This window comes from Pagrus major, chromosome 8 (genome assembly GCF_040436345.1).
Source record: "Pagrus major chromosome 8, Pma_NU_1.0".
In the NCBI taxonomy this organism is placed as follows: Eukaryota; Metazoa; Chordata; class Actinopteri; order Spariformes; family Sparidae; genus Pagrus; species Pagrus major.
In genome coordinates, this window is record NC_133222.1 from 5,315,137 (window position 1) to 5,331,089 (window position 15,953).

The 15,953-nt window shown below is 42.8% G+C and overlaps 1 protein-coding gene across 3 annotated transcripts in view; it reads right to left on the reverse strand.

Annotated features, from left to right (window-relative positions):
* trim44 (tripartite motif containing 44) overlaps positions 1 to 14,778 on the reverse strand; it is a 41,744-nt gene extending 26,966 nt beyond the window's left edge. Inside the window, exons 1-4 of one of the 3 annotated variants that reach the window (XM_073472404.1) lie at positions 14,480 to 14,778; positions 13,038 to 13,684; positions 11,627 to 11,704; positions 4,174 to 4,464 (exon numbers count right to left, since the gene is read on the reverse strand). In XM_073472404.1, the coding sequence (XP_073328505.1) occupies positions 4,174 to 4,464; positions 11,627 to 11,704; positions 13,038 to 13,667 (999 nt within the window). In that variant the 5' untranslated portion in view covers positions 13,668 to 13,684; positions 14,480 to 14,778. Of the gene's footprint in view, positions 1 to 4,173; positions 4,465 to 11,626; positions 11,705 to 13,037; positions 13,706 to 14,450 lie in introns of all 3 variants that reach the window. The other 2 variants (XM_073472405.1, XM_073472407.1) reach the window with 2 other exon arrangements.
* Between the last annotated feature and the right edge of the window lie 1,175 nt (positions 14,779 to 15,953).

Below are 15,953 nucleotides of genomic sequence, written 5' to 3' on the forward strand. Positions count from 1 at the left end.
AACACAGTTGAAGATCAAGAACAGGGGGAACGTGGATAAGAGCTCAAGGTGGCAACCTGGCCTCCAAATTTCCCAGATCCCAATCATCCATGGGATGTGCCGTAACAAGTTTGATCCATAAGGGCCCCATCGTGGATTGGACTTGACTCTTACCCGTCACAACACGGACACAGATCCTGTGTTGTCTTGCACCAGGGCGTTAGAGGCAGATCCTTTGAGTCCTGTGGTCTGCTAGGTGGGGCCTCCATGGATCCGACTTGTTCTGACACATCCCACAGATGTTAGATTGGATTGGGATCTGGGGAATTTGTTTGCCACGTCAAAGCCTTGAGCATTTTGTTACATTCCTCGAGCCATTCCTGAGCAGTTTTTGTGGTGGGGCAGGATGCATTGCCACACATGACACACATGAATGTTGTCACATGAATGCTGGGACCCAATGATTGCCAGGACTGGATCCTTTTAATGACAGATGTACATTGTATATACAGCACATTATCTGTCTATACCCATGTCTCTTCCGTACAGCATCCCTGTACTCTCTTTTTGATATATCAATGGTATTTTAATTACTGTATAGTCATCAGGGGGTGCTCCAGTAAACACGCTGCGCGGTTGTACAAATGAGTACCTACTGGCACTTTTTAATGAAAATGTGGAGACTGCGAATTCTGATAATAAATGGACTCAAAAAAAGTCAAAGTCTATTAATATATTCTCCCCCTGGCTCCCACTGATTGGTCAATTTTCACAGTGCTTGTATCATCCCCACACTGTCTTGCATACACTGCATGTGTATTTACTGCATGTGTTCCTGTGTCTGAATTGAAAGAAAGATGTGAGATTATTAAGAGAACCAGAGGTAACTTGTTTGTTTGACCCTAAGCCAGAAGACTCACCTCAATTACGCGCTCGATTCTATAGGGAGCAGTTGAAAAGATGAGTTTTTACGCAGGTGAGTAATATTTTACATCATAGCTGCTCAGTTCCACATGCCTGCAGCTACATGGCTGCAGTATGTGATATTCTTTCAAAGCAGCAAATCCCTTTTTCTGACTTGGCTCTGAAGCTGCAAGTCTTTCTTTTGTTGTAAAAGTTGGAATCGAGGTACTACTTTGGAAAAGTGCTGGAGGCCTTAACTGTAGCTGTCTGGCACAAGGGATTAGATTGTGCTTAACATGTGGAGGAATAAACAAAAACCAAAAGAGCAAAAAGGGTCAGGTCATTTAAATATGTGTTTTCACTGGAAAAAGCGTTGTACAATACTGCAGTTGTAGCTGCTAGTGGGCTGTACTGCTGAAACAACAGATTCATTTAACAAATTAATTTCACACACTGTACACGTTTGACTAATGATCGCTGTAAGCTCTTGCAATTTGAAATTTGTCATATTTGACATATGAAACAATAACTGTAATGGCTGTTTACATAGAGGTGCAGGACTTACTGTATATGTTGCAGTGAAGTTGTCAGAGTTGGTAGATTAATAAAAAAAAACAAAACCCCATAGACACGGAGTGCTCTTGGGCAGTTACATAATTTTTTTTGTGTTTTTGAGGTTTTTATACCATTCGGTAGCTTCCCAGTAGTATTTCTTAGGTATTCATATCCAAAAATTAAAATTTTGGTCATTGTTGTTTTAAAGGTCAAAATGCTACTTTCCTTAACCTTAACCCCCTCTCTGTGATTGAGAGCTACGGGTCTGTGTCTCCTTGAGCATGGCTGGAGGTGTGGTTGAACTGCACTCTCAGATGCAGGGCTGGCCAGTGGCCATACTCAGCAGGTTGAAGTATACACTTCAGCTGAATACACATAAAATCCAGCAATCAGGCAACTTCTCACAGGATTTTTTTTGGCTTTCGAATGTAACCACCGTGACACAGTCAGAAAATGTTTTATTTTTCTGATTCACTGCTTTGTTCCCGCTAACGCTGCTCCCTCTCTTCATTCGCTCTATAGCTCGCTCGACCACCGTCTCTCTCTGTCTCCCTCATTGAGCTGGGGAATAATAATAGTGTTTTTACAAGCAGCAACTGACAAATTCTGCATTGTGTGCCTCTAAATTAAGGTTTAATAAGATTTTTTTTAAAGCCTAATCTTTCACTCCATGCTCATGTCTTCCAAGCTAACACTTTAAGCAGAAATGCAGAAAAGAGGCAAGTGAATGATTGTAGTTCGATGTGCCATCTGGTGACACTGCCTTTACGAGGCAGACGGAAGAACAGTGGAAGAGTGAGTGAGCAAGTTGGAGAGTTGATGTTTGAATCAGTTATTCTTCGGATCCATGAGGCTCTACGCATCTCTAATGTCAAACCAAAGACAAAAACTGCTGCAGACGTTGCCGGTTTTAGGTGCAACTTATTGTGTGTATCCACATAAACACAATAAGATGCATCATTGCTGGCTAAGTACTGTAAAGTGCTGCATAAGCCCCCTCTCTACACCTACACACACATACACACACCTCTCCTGTGACCATATATTTACAAATAACACAGCCCATTACTCACTCCAGCAGTAACTAACACATGAGAATAAACAGGGTAACCATTGGCATTCAATTAGGGCCTTAATGAACTTGGCCCACCATGGATTAATTTCTCAGCTAGGAAAAGCAATCTGCACATCAGCTTCCACCATTACAGCAGTCTCCCAGGTCCTACACAGCACCGCCAGGGAACACTCAAGGCTCTTTTCCTGACTATGTTGACTAAAGTATGGAGAGTGACAAATGGACCAATGGGATATTGTAATTTGGGACCTATAAGCAGTAACAGCCTGCTCTTCAATGTTCAAATGAGGGATGAGGAAGTGAAGCCCTGCAGAATCTCAAGTGACATGTGTTGCACTTCTGGTAGTGTTTATGCACATTATGCGTATAAATTATACAGTATAACTGCACACATGCTCAGGTGCAAACACATTATTTTGACTAAGGGGCTGGCATGTAAGAGAAGAGGAAACAGCTGCTGTGTTAATGACAAATAGTGTATCCAGAGGACAAACATAGTTACACTTATGCCTCATCAGCCAACAGCTCAGGATTTATTTGCACCTTATTACCTGTATCATACTGACACAGCTGACTGTAAGCAAAACTATATTTCTCTACAAGAACACAAAGTATGCAGTGGATAAAAACAGCCAGCCTCACCGCTCATTTGGAACAAAGCTGTGTACGGTGGCACCTGTTTACCACATTCATTTGATCATAATGACTATGCAGCAGGTGCCACAGTCATTAGAAGGATAATCTTTTATGTTTAAGGTCTGAGATCAAGCCTCTATGGCTGCAAGGATTTTTCAGTTAGGCCACATCAGAAGCAGATGAAGACAGGCTGAGGTGCCATTGCTGACTATCCCATAAAATATCACTAATGACTATGTGAAGAATGCATTGTAAAGGTGGCTACATGCAATCTGCAACATAAGAGCTTTGTGCTGGCTGGAAAATTGTTTGTAATTGTTTATTGACAAGACAGTAGGCACTCATACTTTACAAGGCTGCCCTTAGTAACGACGCTGGCACTGGACCTCTGTGTTTAAAGTTCAGATTAATTAATCATTGACCCTGTTTGCTGGGGTTGTTTCAAAGTGCTTTGAGCAGGCCTTGAGATGTGATGTGGCCTCCAGATCTAATGCATTGGCTTTTCATTCATTGTGGTGTTTGCTTTCAAGTCTCAATAAAAATGTTATTAACAAACTAAGGCTGATATGTCAAATTAAGTTTTTTGTGCCAAGTTTTAAACCAACTTTAAACCAATTGTCAGAAAGCTGAAAACATCACACTAAATAAATTATAGCATGCTGAATGTGAGTCACACTAGACATCTGTGACATTATAAACAGGCTTTCTACCAGCACAATAGGGGTGGAAATCTATTGGTACCTCAGCATTCAATTTGATGTAATTCAGAGGGCTACGTGATGTATCAACATTTTTAATTCAAATTATTTATTTTTTTCCTACTGTGTGACTGCTTGCTACTTTATAAACATAGCATATTGTAAAGCTCCATAATCAAAATAAACAGATGAACTGACTTCCATTAACTTTGCCAATGCTCAGTCATCCTCACCAAAACTGGGAGAGGGGACCAAGATGGCATACGGGTAACACGTCTGTTATGCAATAGTCCTTTAAGGATAACGAGGAAGGAAGGTTCTTCTCACCTGCAGTCTGCGGTTTGGTCCGGGCGCTGCTACAAGCGCCTCTGCAACCATTGCAGGACCTCCTGCCTCTGCCTGTTCCAACAGGCACAGCTGGTTTGTGATGTTGGCCATCTCTTCCTGTAGGCGCTCAGTCTCGACACTGATCTCGGCAATTTTCTCTGCAGCTGATGCTGTCAGGAACGCCTCTTTCAGGTCTACCAGGTGAAGGGTCCTCTTCTCCTCCAGACGCACCAATCTGCGGAGCTCATCGAACTGGATGTTCACATATTCCTCTAGCTCCTCTGTGGACATCTAGGATATGTTGAGGTACAGGACACAGAGAGGGAGAGAGCTTGAGTGAAGGAATGACGTTAAGGAAGTCTGCTAGATACCTAGATGGAAAGAGATACTGGGCTGCCATTTTAAATGAACCTGCATGAAGTACGTCACTGTAGGCATTAATCATTGAGATGAAGTCATAAAACAGAGAAGCACTGATAGAGACAGACATCAAACCGTCTCAATGTCCAGAGGCAAAACTGAGAAACATACTGAATGACCAATATAAGAGAGCAGACAGATATTTCTGTCTTTTACGTTGACATGTGAATATTACTTTAATAAGCCCACTGGTCTCAGTCATGCAGTAGCTAATTGATAGCATGAATCAGCTCCTCTAGAGGCAAACTTCATGCATCCCATCTGTAGATAGAGACCTCAGAGGCTCCTTCTACCACAGCAAGCCATCTGTTTGGCTTTCAGGCCAACTGAGCTTCCTCGCTGAGAAACCTTTTTTAATACTTTTCCCAGTTCCCCCGATGAGGCTCTCCTTAGCTATGACTCATTACGTTAAAACACCTCAATAAACAAGATGCCTCCCTGCAATCCGTCCCACTGAGATGGCTCCACCTGCAACGCTGATCTTGTCATGAGGTAAAACACCCCAAAGTCCCTTGTCACGATCTGTGGTCCTGAATATGTTATAAATCGCTTCAATCAGTGAACATAGCTGCTCAGTTTTTCATCTGCCCTTGAGGAGAACTTCCCCCTCTTCCTTGCCATATATTTTATCTTGTTTCCCCTCAGCCTCCCTCTCTCCAGCGGAGCAAGGAATCATCAGTCTTTACTGAGGTTGGCAGAGCCACGACCCCCAGGGACCCAAAGTTTTATCGTGCATTTGCCATTCTTGCACAAGCAATCAGATTCTCCAAATTGCCCATTAAACCAAGCGCAAAAAAGTAACAGTTTTAATTTATTTTCTTTGTATGAGCAGAGAAAAAATCAGCACATTGTTCATTCTGAATCAGACAGGGAGACTTAGTTAACATCTAATTGGAAAGCAAAGAGTCGTTTTTTCTTTAAGCCCCACCAAAATCAATGGCCTGAAAGCATGTCTGATGAATTAGGAACAATAAACTGCAACTGCCTTGGACTGGCAACATGTTCCATTCCTTGTCCAGAAAAACATCTGTGAATGTGGAGAGACTGAGGCTTTATTTTCCAAATCTATCTTTTTATGCCTCTGAAAGCTCTTAACCATTAATGCACAAAGCAATAGTGGGAAGTGCTCAAATATCATAAATCCTACTAAATTACAATATCGGCTGATTAAATCTACTCGAAGCCTCATCATTTAAAACGTGAGCAGTGAGCACTTAAAACGCACATTAAGAAATGACAAGGCATTTACTACTTCATTTTGTACCGGGACAAAAAATTTAATGCTCAAGCTGTTGCTCATGCTGTGACGTCTCAGGCATCGTCCTCCAAGTTGGCTCTGATTTAGGTGTCATGGACACCGTGATGGATCAACATATTTAATACTCAAGTCCAATTCCTGTGCAAATCTGAGTAATCCTTTCAATTTGGACATCTGTTAGGCATTTTCATTTATTATCAGTTATCCAAATGGAATACATCTGTCTGTCAAAGTTTTCATTAACATCTATGAATTTATTAAACAGCTAGCAGTACTGGCAGTGATTGCTTCATTAGTTAATTCCATGTCAGGCATAGCTTTAGCATTCAACTATTATCATGAATAATAAAATAAAGAATTAAATTTCAGCCATTTATTTGAAAAGGAAACGAAACAATCTTCGTATTGAGGATGAAGGTTGAATACATGACCTGGAGCTCGTGGGGGCTAATGTCAGCTAATATTACACAGCATGTTTTCAACAAACGTTACATATATGTGTATTGCAGTGTAACTGATAATACTGAGTCGGTTAGCTGACTTCATATCTCTTCACTACTTGTGCCGCTGTTACATTATGTTTTAGGATTCACCATGATGCTGTTACTGACCACAGTGATCGCTGGTCATCATAAGTATAATAGGCTAACTTCAAATATGTGTTGCAACATCTTTGACAACGGATCATGAATTTGTCTGGTTTAATTTCAGTTCAAATGACAGAATATTACACACACTTGTGTATATTTTGCTCTTTTGTGGTCACAACAAGTTTCAGAGAATGGTAGCAAGCAGTCAGCATAAATCATGAAGAACAATGCCATCCAAGAACAAAGCTACAACATGAATAGAGCTGACAGAATTGATCCATAAATCTTATCGCTTTTAGTATCTTATCTGTCATCGAACTGACACATTCCATCACCGCATCTCACAATGTCCAGGACCTCCACAGAGCCGACCGCTCTCTCGCCGAGTCCCTGTGGCCTTGGCGGCAGATGGGAGTCTGGGATCAGTGCTCTTTGTGTTTGTGAAGCAGGAGCCCTCTGCCCTTGGACCTTTCACTCGGTGACAGAGCTTGCAAGGAAGGAGCATTCATGCACGCTAATCTTCATTTGCATTACTGCGAGCTGAGGCCATGAAATGAGGCCTCGGGAGAGACGGCAGCACACTGCTTACAAGGGCAGGGTGAGAGTAAGGACAGCGGATGAGACAGAGAGCACAGGCAGAGGCAGGACATCTGGCAAGCAGATTAAAAAAGCTAATTTCTTTGTCGAGCAAAAGGTAGGACAGTAGGGAAGCAGATAAGGGAAGCTAAATTCTTTTAAGTCATGGTTTTAAACTTGCTTTGCATTATTACAAATCTTTGTTATCTGAGAAATTCAGAAATGATGGTAATGCAAAGGAAGGACTAAAAAGGTCAGTTCAGACTTGACCAGCTTGAACTTTTCCTTCATAACTTCATGGACAATATAAGTGAGATAAGACTTAAAGTTGAAATTCCACATGCCAAAATCTCACTGTGACTGAAAATGTGTCTTCAGAGCAGAAAGCTGGGATCTGTGTCTCTCTATAATTAGAAAACCTCTCAGACATTCCTCTAACACTTCATGTGATTACAATATAGCAAGACACTCAAATAGAATTAACTTCACACACTAGTGTGCTTGTGTGACTGGCTACAGAAAAGGTTGTGCTACTCATTAGTGCTGTTGCAAAAAAAGACTGCGGAAACAGAAGCAAAGCCCCTGGGAATGAAAATATATCAGTGTTAAAAAACAACAACGAAAAGCTGCGCGTCGCGTTACTTTGGTGAGACATCAGGACACACTAAAATGGAAAACAAAAGCAAACTGAAAAAAGCTCACAACAAATATCAGAGTAGCCTCAGCGTTTAATTTGGACCTCTTCAACCGCTCAGGGGGTCTTTCATTGCAAAAGCAATTTAATTTCCAGTTAAGTCCCAAAGTTTCAACAGACACTAAAAAGGTTATTTTTTGGTGTCTGAGAATTACACGACAGTATGATGCTCGGGACATCAAGAATTGACTGGTTGATAAAACAGTGCCGCCTTGAATATTTCCCCAAAATTAGGCATCCCGCAGCTTTAGCCAAGTGATAAAAAAAGCAGATACAGGACATATTTTTTCAGCATGTAGAGATGAAAACTTTTTTATCTAACTTTGATGCTTTGGTGATGCACTCGAGTTCAAATGGTTAACTTTCTTTAAATGTTCTCACTACTGAATCAGAGCCGGGTCTGCTGCTGGTTCTGAGGTCTGTTTTGTGTGATGCTCTTTTAAACAGGCCTAAAAAGCATTAATAGAACATTAGGAGTAAATGGATTTGAACTGTCCTTGCCCTTGGCAATAGTGGCCCGGTTCCAAGTGAACACTACGCTCTCTCTCTCTTTCTCTCTCGGGCTCTTTTATCTCTTCCAGAAATTAGATTCTCCAATTTAGCCTCTAAAACAACACAGCAATACATAGAAAGTTAATTTGAAAAACACCAGCTCCTCTTCAAAAAGTCATATAAAGTAATATAAAGTGGGGAGGCAAGGGAAGTTAAAAAGAGGGAGAGGAAAAATGAGACAGAGGGCCTTTGGTTTTATAACAGCAGAGTTTCAATATCCAGAACCTTTTTATTGGTTTTGAGAGAAGCAATGTCAGCCAAGCAACTTTCTGGGGAATGATACCGAGTAATTCAATTAAAATGCCGTGAGTAGCGATAGAAAGGGAATGACAGCTTTAAAGAGCAATGGCAGAGGGGGAAGAGGTAGTGAGAGGAGGAGTAGGGGGGGAAGTAAAGGATGAGGTAGAGAAGGACAAGAAAAAAGTAAGATGAATAAACCTAACAGCAGCAGCCAAGTCTTTTCATGCCTCTGCCGTCTGTTCCTCAGCCTCGGCTCCCTAAGACAGCTTTAATGTGTCTGCTGCTCTTGTAGATTTTATGAGGCAGGGAAAATGGATGTAGCTGCTACACACACATATACGCATTTGTGACTGGGCTTATGTTGCTTCCAGATATCGGACTTCTCTCTCTCTCTCTCTGGGTGCCCGAGAAAGACACCCTGCACGGCAGAAAGTGAGTAAATAAAACATGAGAGTGAGGTAAATACCCCGACTACCTGCTGTCCTGGCCCGCCGCCACATCATGCTTTCCCTATCATTTTCCAGCTCTTTGACGACAAGCTGACTGGCTGACTGACAGACAGTCATCTAGGCCCCTCGTAACGTTTTGCCTCTGGTCATCCATTAATATGTATGCAGACTCATCTCTGTTTTTTTGCATTATGTTCCATTCCCCTGTGGTGAGAGGAGATATGAGCTTTGAGAGATTAAATTCCCCCTACCTGCGGCACAGCACATAATTAAGCAGGCTAGATTTAACACCAGCTGAGGGTTAAATCTTTGCATTCACCTTTCACCTCCTCACAGGCGCCTCTTTCGCTCTAAAGTCCTTCACCATGCAATTTCACCTCCTCCACCAACTTCTGTCTATCACCTTCTCTTTTAGCCTCTGTGTCTCACACACCCACGCACACATACACACACAACTTTCCTCACCAGGAGCAGCCACTATGATGGTTGCCTGTCATGCATATTAAGACATGCTGACATTTGAGAGTGCAGAGAGGAGACACCGACAAATCCACATAATGGTCTCTAACCCAGTGCCCTGTGAGCGAGCAGGTAAGTGCTTTTCGCAGGGCACGCTACACCTCTACAACGGAACAGCGCAATACTAAATGTCCAGGAAGTCCTTGGGGCAGCATTGATATTTCAGTATGATAATAGACATGAACTCGGGCGGGGTGCCGGCTGCCAGCAAAAAGTGTTACCTCTCGCAGGCCAGTCAAATTAACCTTCTACATTGTGCTACTGTGCTTGGGTCACACCTCTGCAGGTACTGAGAGAAGCTCCTGTGTGCCACTGCTCTCCAATGGGTTCAGACACTACTTTGAGCAGAAAATAAGGCAGAACAGGCAGTGCAGGGGTAATTGAGGGAGCAGGTGCAGCCGCCATTAATGGTGAGACCATAGCTGAGACCTACATCCTGGATCCCGCCGCTCAGTGTTACATCTCTCACTGCACAACGCCTAACTGTCTGTGGCAGAACATGCCCCCACTATGGCATCTGTAATGGAACTACAGCCACTGTTTTCAAGGTTGACTTGTCATGAAAATTCAGTTTGCAGCTTTTGTTTTGGTTTATATCCAGAGAGAGGTGATGGTGTGCGAAATGCAACCCGCTTCTCAGATGGCAACTCCGTGAAGGTTGGACATAAAGGTTGAAATAAGTTTGTGATTATTATTTCAGTCTGTGGCCGCGTATATATAGACGGGTATGTGAAAATACGATGAGGGAGCAGAAAAAGAGAAATGTCTGTACACTGCGAGAAGGTCAAATACAACAGTTAATACAATAAATACAAAAGAATAAATACTAACTTATTGAATCCTGGTGTTGAATCATCATTATGAGGGTACACTCATGCACTACACATCAGTTTTGTTTTTTTAAGGAAGTCCTGCTGGTTATCTATATATTACACTACATTCACTCCTAAATTAAACACAAGAGTTTTTTCGATGAGGTGAAATAAAGTTCAAAGAGGGATTTAAAACAGCTAGAAGCTCATTCTGTATTCAGCATTTCTCTCTGTTTTACACACATGAATGCATAATTCACAGTCACTTTGAAGATCTGACCTCTGACGTCGGATAAGACTGCTGAGTCAAAACAGTGACATCATCTGAAGACTGAAAGTGACATGACTCAGTACACAATGATGGCATCACACGCTTCAAGCTGAATTATATCTGCAGAAACCAAATAGCCCAGATCTGTAATCTCTGAACAGGGGCGGCATGATAAATATATGGATTGAAATAAATGGCTCTCATGTTTACAACCCAATGTCTTTATGACATAATCTCTCTCTAATCCCTCTTTATCTCATTCTAGACTGCTGTGACTCCACCGCTGCAGTGTCTATACTGCTGCAGTGCTGACTGCTGTACCCACTGAATTAGAAATGAGTAATGGTTTCTTTTCTGTGTTCTGTTGTGGCTCCCGATGGCTTGAAACCATGCTATTAGAAAAAAATACTCTTAGTTTTTTAAATTATGCTAAGGACGAAAATCAGATTGTGAGCAATCCTTACTGGACTAGGTAGTTATTAATCATGGACTGGGGCAACTGAAATATAGGACTGCATGTGAAATATAAAATTGGGCCTGCGGGGTCTGCAGGGTTAATTTGACAGGCTGTCTGAGACTGCTTGGCCCTAATTATGGAGGAGATAGTACTGAAAGTAGACTAGCATGTTCCTTGGAGGAACAAACCTTGAAGCAACTTGTGTTTATTCTATAACGATGGATCATTATATTAAGATACAACAAAATAAAGTGCATTGATTATGTTATACATGTGTACTGTCCCTATGACCATCACCATCAACCATCTATATTTATATTTATGTTATGTGCTGTTTGCAGAATATGTTTGCTTCTATTGCTAGAAGTGAATTTTGACATCTTTAAACTGCACTGACAGACATCTTTGAAGGAAAATCAGCTTGCGAGGTCAAATCCAGTTTTTATAGCTGCAGAGAAATTCTCATTTCACTGGATAAGAGTTAGTTGGAGCTCATTACTAAATGAGAACAGTTGAGAGCAAATCTTTGGGGAGAAGTTTTCTAAAAATGGCCATTACCGTTTAATTAGTATTAGCACTCGGCTCAGTGATCTGCATGCAGGAGTTTTCACTCACCTCAGGGTTGGTCCACTTTGTCTTGATCTTTTCAGCCATCTGTTGTGTGCAGCCCAGCAGGTCATACCCCTGCCTGCTCTACAATATAGAATAGATAGAAACACCAAGTTAGCTAGTTATTTTTTTATTACTAAGCTGTTACTGGGCACGTTGACAAAAGCTTCTCATCACTGATAATATGACAATATGTTTGGATTGATGCTTTTAGAAGATGTTAGCCCGCAAGAATAAGGCACGGTACATCCTTGACGACTCACCATGTCCATCACAGGATACGCTTATAGTTTGACAGTGTCCATACTCAGTGCAATGCACTGTGACAGGAAATCATATCACCACTGCGGTAGATAAAGCGTTCTTTCACATGAATACACTGACACAAAAAGCAGGATAAAAGCTCCGAGTAAGTTTAGAGTAAATAATGTGGCTTTAGGCAGTGCGTGTGTGTGTGACCCCCTTTGTCTCTCATCAATCCATACGTGGCCATGATGTAAGAGGAAGGCAGTGAAGTGTGCTGCTCTAGTTCGTTTTTTCTGATGTACAGCCATGGGGCAGAGGACTTAACTCTGTGTATTACTGCCAGCACAACATGAGGGTCATTACTACTGTAGCTAAACGCACCGGCTGTGTGACAATTTTCAAATTGAGGCTCTCGCTGTGCTTGCTTTTCTGTGTCGTTTTTTATTCTAGCGTTCACAAACAAAACCCTTGACTTTTTCAAAAATATTAATCCAAAGCTAAGTCCTGGTTTTTGATGCTATCACAACTTGTTAATTGGTCCTCTGTGCAATAACACGGTCTGGATGTGTTCAGTGTGCTGATAACATCCGACTCTAAATGGTAACATAATCATCACGAACACTTTATATTGCAGTACTGGGCCCGTAGTGATGGTAGTATGTCCGTAGTCTGTAGCTTTTCTCAAAAATCCAGCACAGCATTAACACAGCTTACTGGGCAGACTGTGATGCCGCACTGAACGACTGGGCCTATTAAACCCACCTGAAGCAAAAGGCCATCTGGGAAATGGAGGAAGGGTCAAGCCGTAATTGGTGCCAACCCAAATGGACGTTAGGGTTATTTAAAACGTTTAATTCCCGTTTCACAGTCTTCACGGAAATTATTTATGGAACTGTAAAAGTGAATCAATTTATAAAAGATGGCATGTGGGTGATCATGAGACATTGTTACATTTAAACATTAGACAGGGCCCTCGTGAGTTGACTTAAAGACTACAGGGCCTCCAGCTATTGGCATATTACTTAATACTGAATTAGAAATGCAAACCAGAGAGGCCACGGTCTGAATACATTATGTTATACATTATGAAGCTGCAGATGTGGAGCACGCCATTATGATCCAGTACAGTAGTACAGATATAAACCTGTCATGCTCTGAGCGTGTGACTCACCTTCTGCCACACGTAGGCCTCGTGCAGGGTGATGATCTCATGCTCACGGTGCTCACCCTGCACGGCGCACACCACACATATTATCTTCTCGTCTGGTTTGCAGTAGAGGGAGCCTTCCTGTCCGTGCTCCTTGCAGCGCAGCCTCTCTACAGTGACAGTGTCCCTCTTCCCGGCCTCTCCAGCAGCCATGGCCTCCTGCCCTGCTTCTGCACCCTCTGCTCCGTCAGCCGGCTCGGCCTCCAGCTGCAGACCGTTCTCCGCTCCTTCAGCATCACCACTCACATCTGCATTAGCCACCCCGAGCTGTTCCATCCCCTGATTAGCGCCCACTCCAGCTGCCCTCTGTGCACCGGCCTCATCCTCACCTCCATCTCCAACTCTAGAGTCTCTGTCGGTGCCAAGTCCATTAGCTTGTGTCTCCTCGTGGTTATAAGGCATTAGCGGGTGATGTGTGCTGCTGGCATGTCTGTCAGCGTGGACGGGGCAGAAGGCGAAGCTGCAGGAGTGGCACACTTGTGTGGCTGGTTGGGCCTCGTCAGGCTCGCACGCATCACATGACCCATCCATCTGCGGCAGCTCCTCGTGTTTCAGCCCCACGGCTCCTTCCTGGGGTTCCCCTTGGTGGTCCATGGTGGCTGATGGTAATTCTGGGGATAAGAGGAGTAAGTCTTATAGGAGACACAGAGTTTAGGACAGGTTATTAATAGCTGTGACCTTCTGTGAACAGCTCTCATATTTGCACAGGGGGAAAGTCCAAGATCCCCAGGACTAATCCCCCTCTGATATAATATTCCCAACAACAGATGATGTATGGAGGGAGCCAAAGTCCACAGGAAACAACATCCAAAGCAGCAGTATCACACAAACTACTCAAGGGCACCAAACAGGAAGACCCCATCCGCAGTCACTGAACTGTCTGCGTGCGAACACCCTCGCTTTGTTTACCGACTCACAAGCAGAAAGTGCTGCGTGTGAGCCGCTGCATGACCACAACACACACAGCTCACCTTCTCCTCACCTCCCTCTGTACGGCATCAGGCCCTGACCTTTTTGTTCCTTTGTGTACCTAAAAACCCTCTCAAGACCTCCTTTTTTTTTCAGTACCACTCTGCAGGAGTGAAGAGAGCTGCACACACAGAGCACACACACACACACAAAAAGCAACCATTTTATTTTTCTCTTGACTTTTCCCTTTCTCCCCGGAGCACTGCCCTCCTGAGCTGTGTTTGTGTGCTCTCTTCCACTGCTGACACAAACAACAACCGGTAGAAAAAGTGCTGTAACGCACAGAAAGCCTCCCCCCTCCTCCTCTTCCTCCTCTTCTTCTTCTTCTCCCCTTACACCTCTCTGCTATTTCTCTGTCTGACTCACACATTCACACAAGCTTTTCTTCCCTCATCCTGTGGGGCTTACCAGTTTGCAGCTCACTGCAGTGTACTTACTCGTCTGTGTCTTCCTCCCCCCTTCTGTTTTTTTGTTTCCTGTCTAGTGCTTGTTTTTGAGCTAATGTGGAGTCTTGTGGAGGAGTTAGCTTGGCGGCTAACTTCCTTAGCACTGCCGTCGTGCCTTGAATTGCTATTTACTGAGCTGTGCGTCTGATCTGCTTTCACTTTACAGCAGTAGAAGGGAGCTCCAGCTCGGTTCCGACGGCGTTTACTTCCTTGTTTTTATCCGCCGCTGTCTGTTTTTTCTTCTACTTCCTGCTTGTAGTCTCCCGTGTGTGTGTGTGTGTGTGTGAGCGGCAGAGACACGCAGAGGTGGGAGAGAGAAAACCTGCCGCCTGTCAAGAGCAACGAAGAGTGAAACTCCAACACTAGAGGCGGGTAGAGTTCTCACAGTTGTAATGTTAATGTAAATAAGTAGTAATAGCATGAGTTTCAGGTATGTGGCTAATAATGAAGGGTAATTAAGTGTTAATTACCCCCCCCCCCAGGTGCGCAGATGTAGGCGCCTTAACTGATTCAGCCAATCAGGGTGAAGGTTCTGTCAGTTAACGTTAGCAAAATGGCTTCCTGTGAGAGCTAAGGTAAGCTAACATGACATTTCAGGACAAATGACACCCAATAAAAGCTGTTCAAGTGCAGTTTTCCTCCTGTGACCATGTGTTAAGAATGCTAAAATTTTACTGAAATAAAAAATATACAAACCCGAGCAGATATAGCACTAGTCTGTGTCTAAATACCACATTAGCTTCGATAATTAGCCACATTAGCTTTGATAATTAACCACATTGGAGACAGTTTCCTGTGAGAGCTAAGGTAAGCTAACATTACATTTCACAATAAATGACACCCAATAAAAGCTGTTCAGGTGCAGTTTTCTTCGTGTCACTATGTGTTCAGAATGCAAAAATTTGACTGAAATAAAAAACATACACACCTGAGCAAATACAGCGATAAAGTCTGTGCCTAAATGTCACATTAGCTTCGATAATTAGCCACATTGGAGTCAGTTTCCTGTGAGAGCTAAGGTAAGCTAACATTACATTTCACAATAAATGACACCCAATAAAAGCTGTTCAGGTGCAGTTTTCTTCGTGTCACTATGTGTTCAGAATGCTAAAATTTGACTGAAATAAAAAATACACAAACCTGAGCAGTTACAGGGATAGTCTGTGCCTAAATGTCACATTAGCTTCGATAATTAGCTACATTGGAGTCAGTTTCCTGTGAGAGCTAAGTTAAGCTAACATTACATTTCACAACAAATGACACCTTACAAAATCTGTTCAAGTGCAGTTTTCTTCATTTCACCATGTGTTCAGAATGCAAAAATTTAACTGAAATAAAAAACATACACAAACCTGAGCAGATACAGGGATAGTCTGTGTCTAAATACCGCATTTGCTTTGATAATTAGCCACATTGGAGTCTGTTCCCTGTGAGAGCTGAGGTAAGCTAACAGGACATTTCAGAA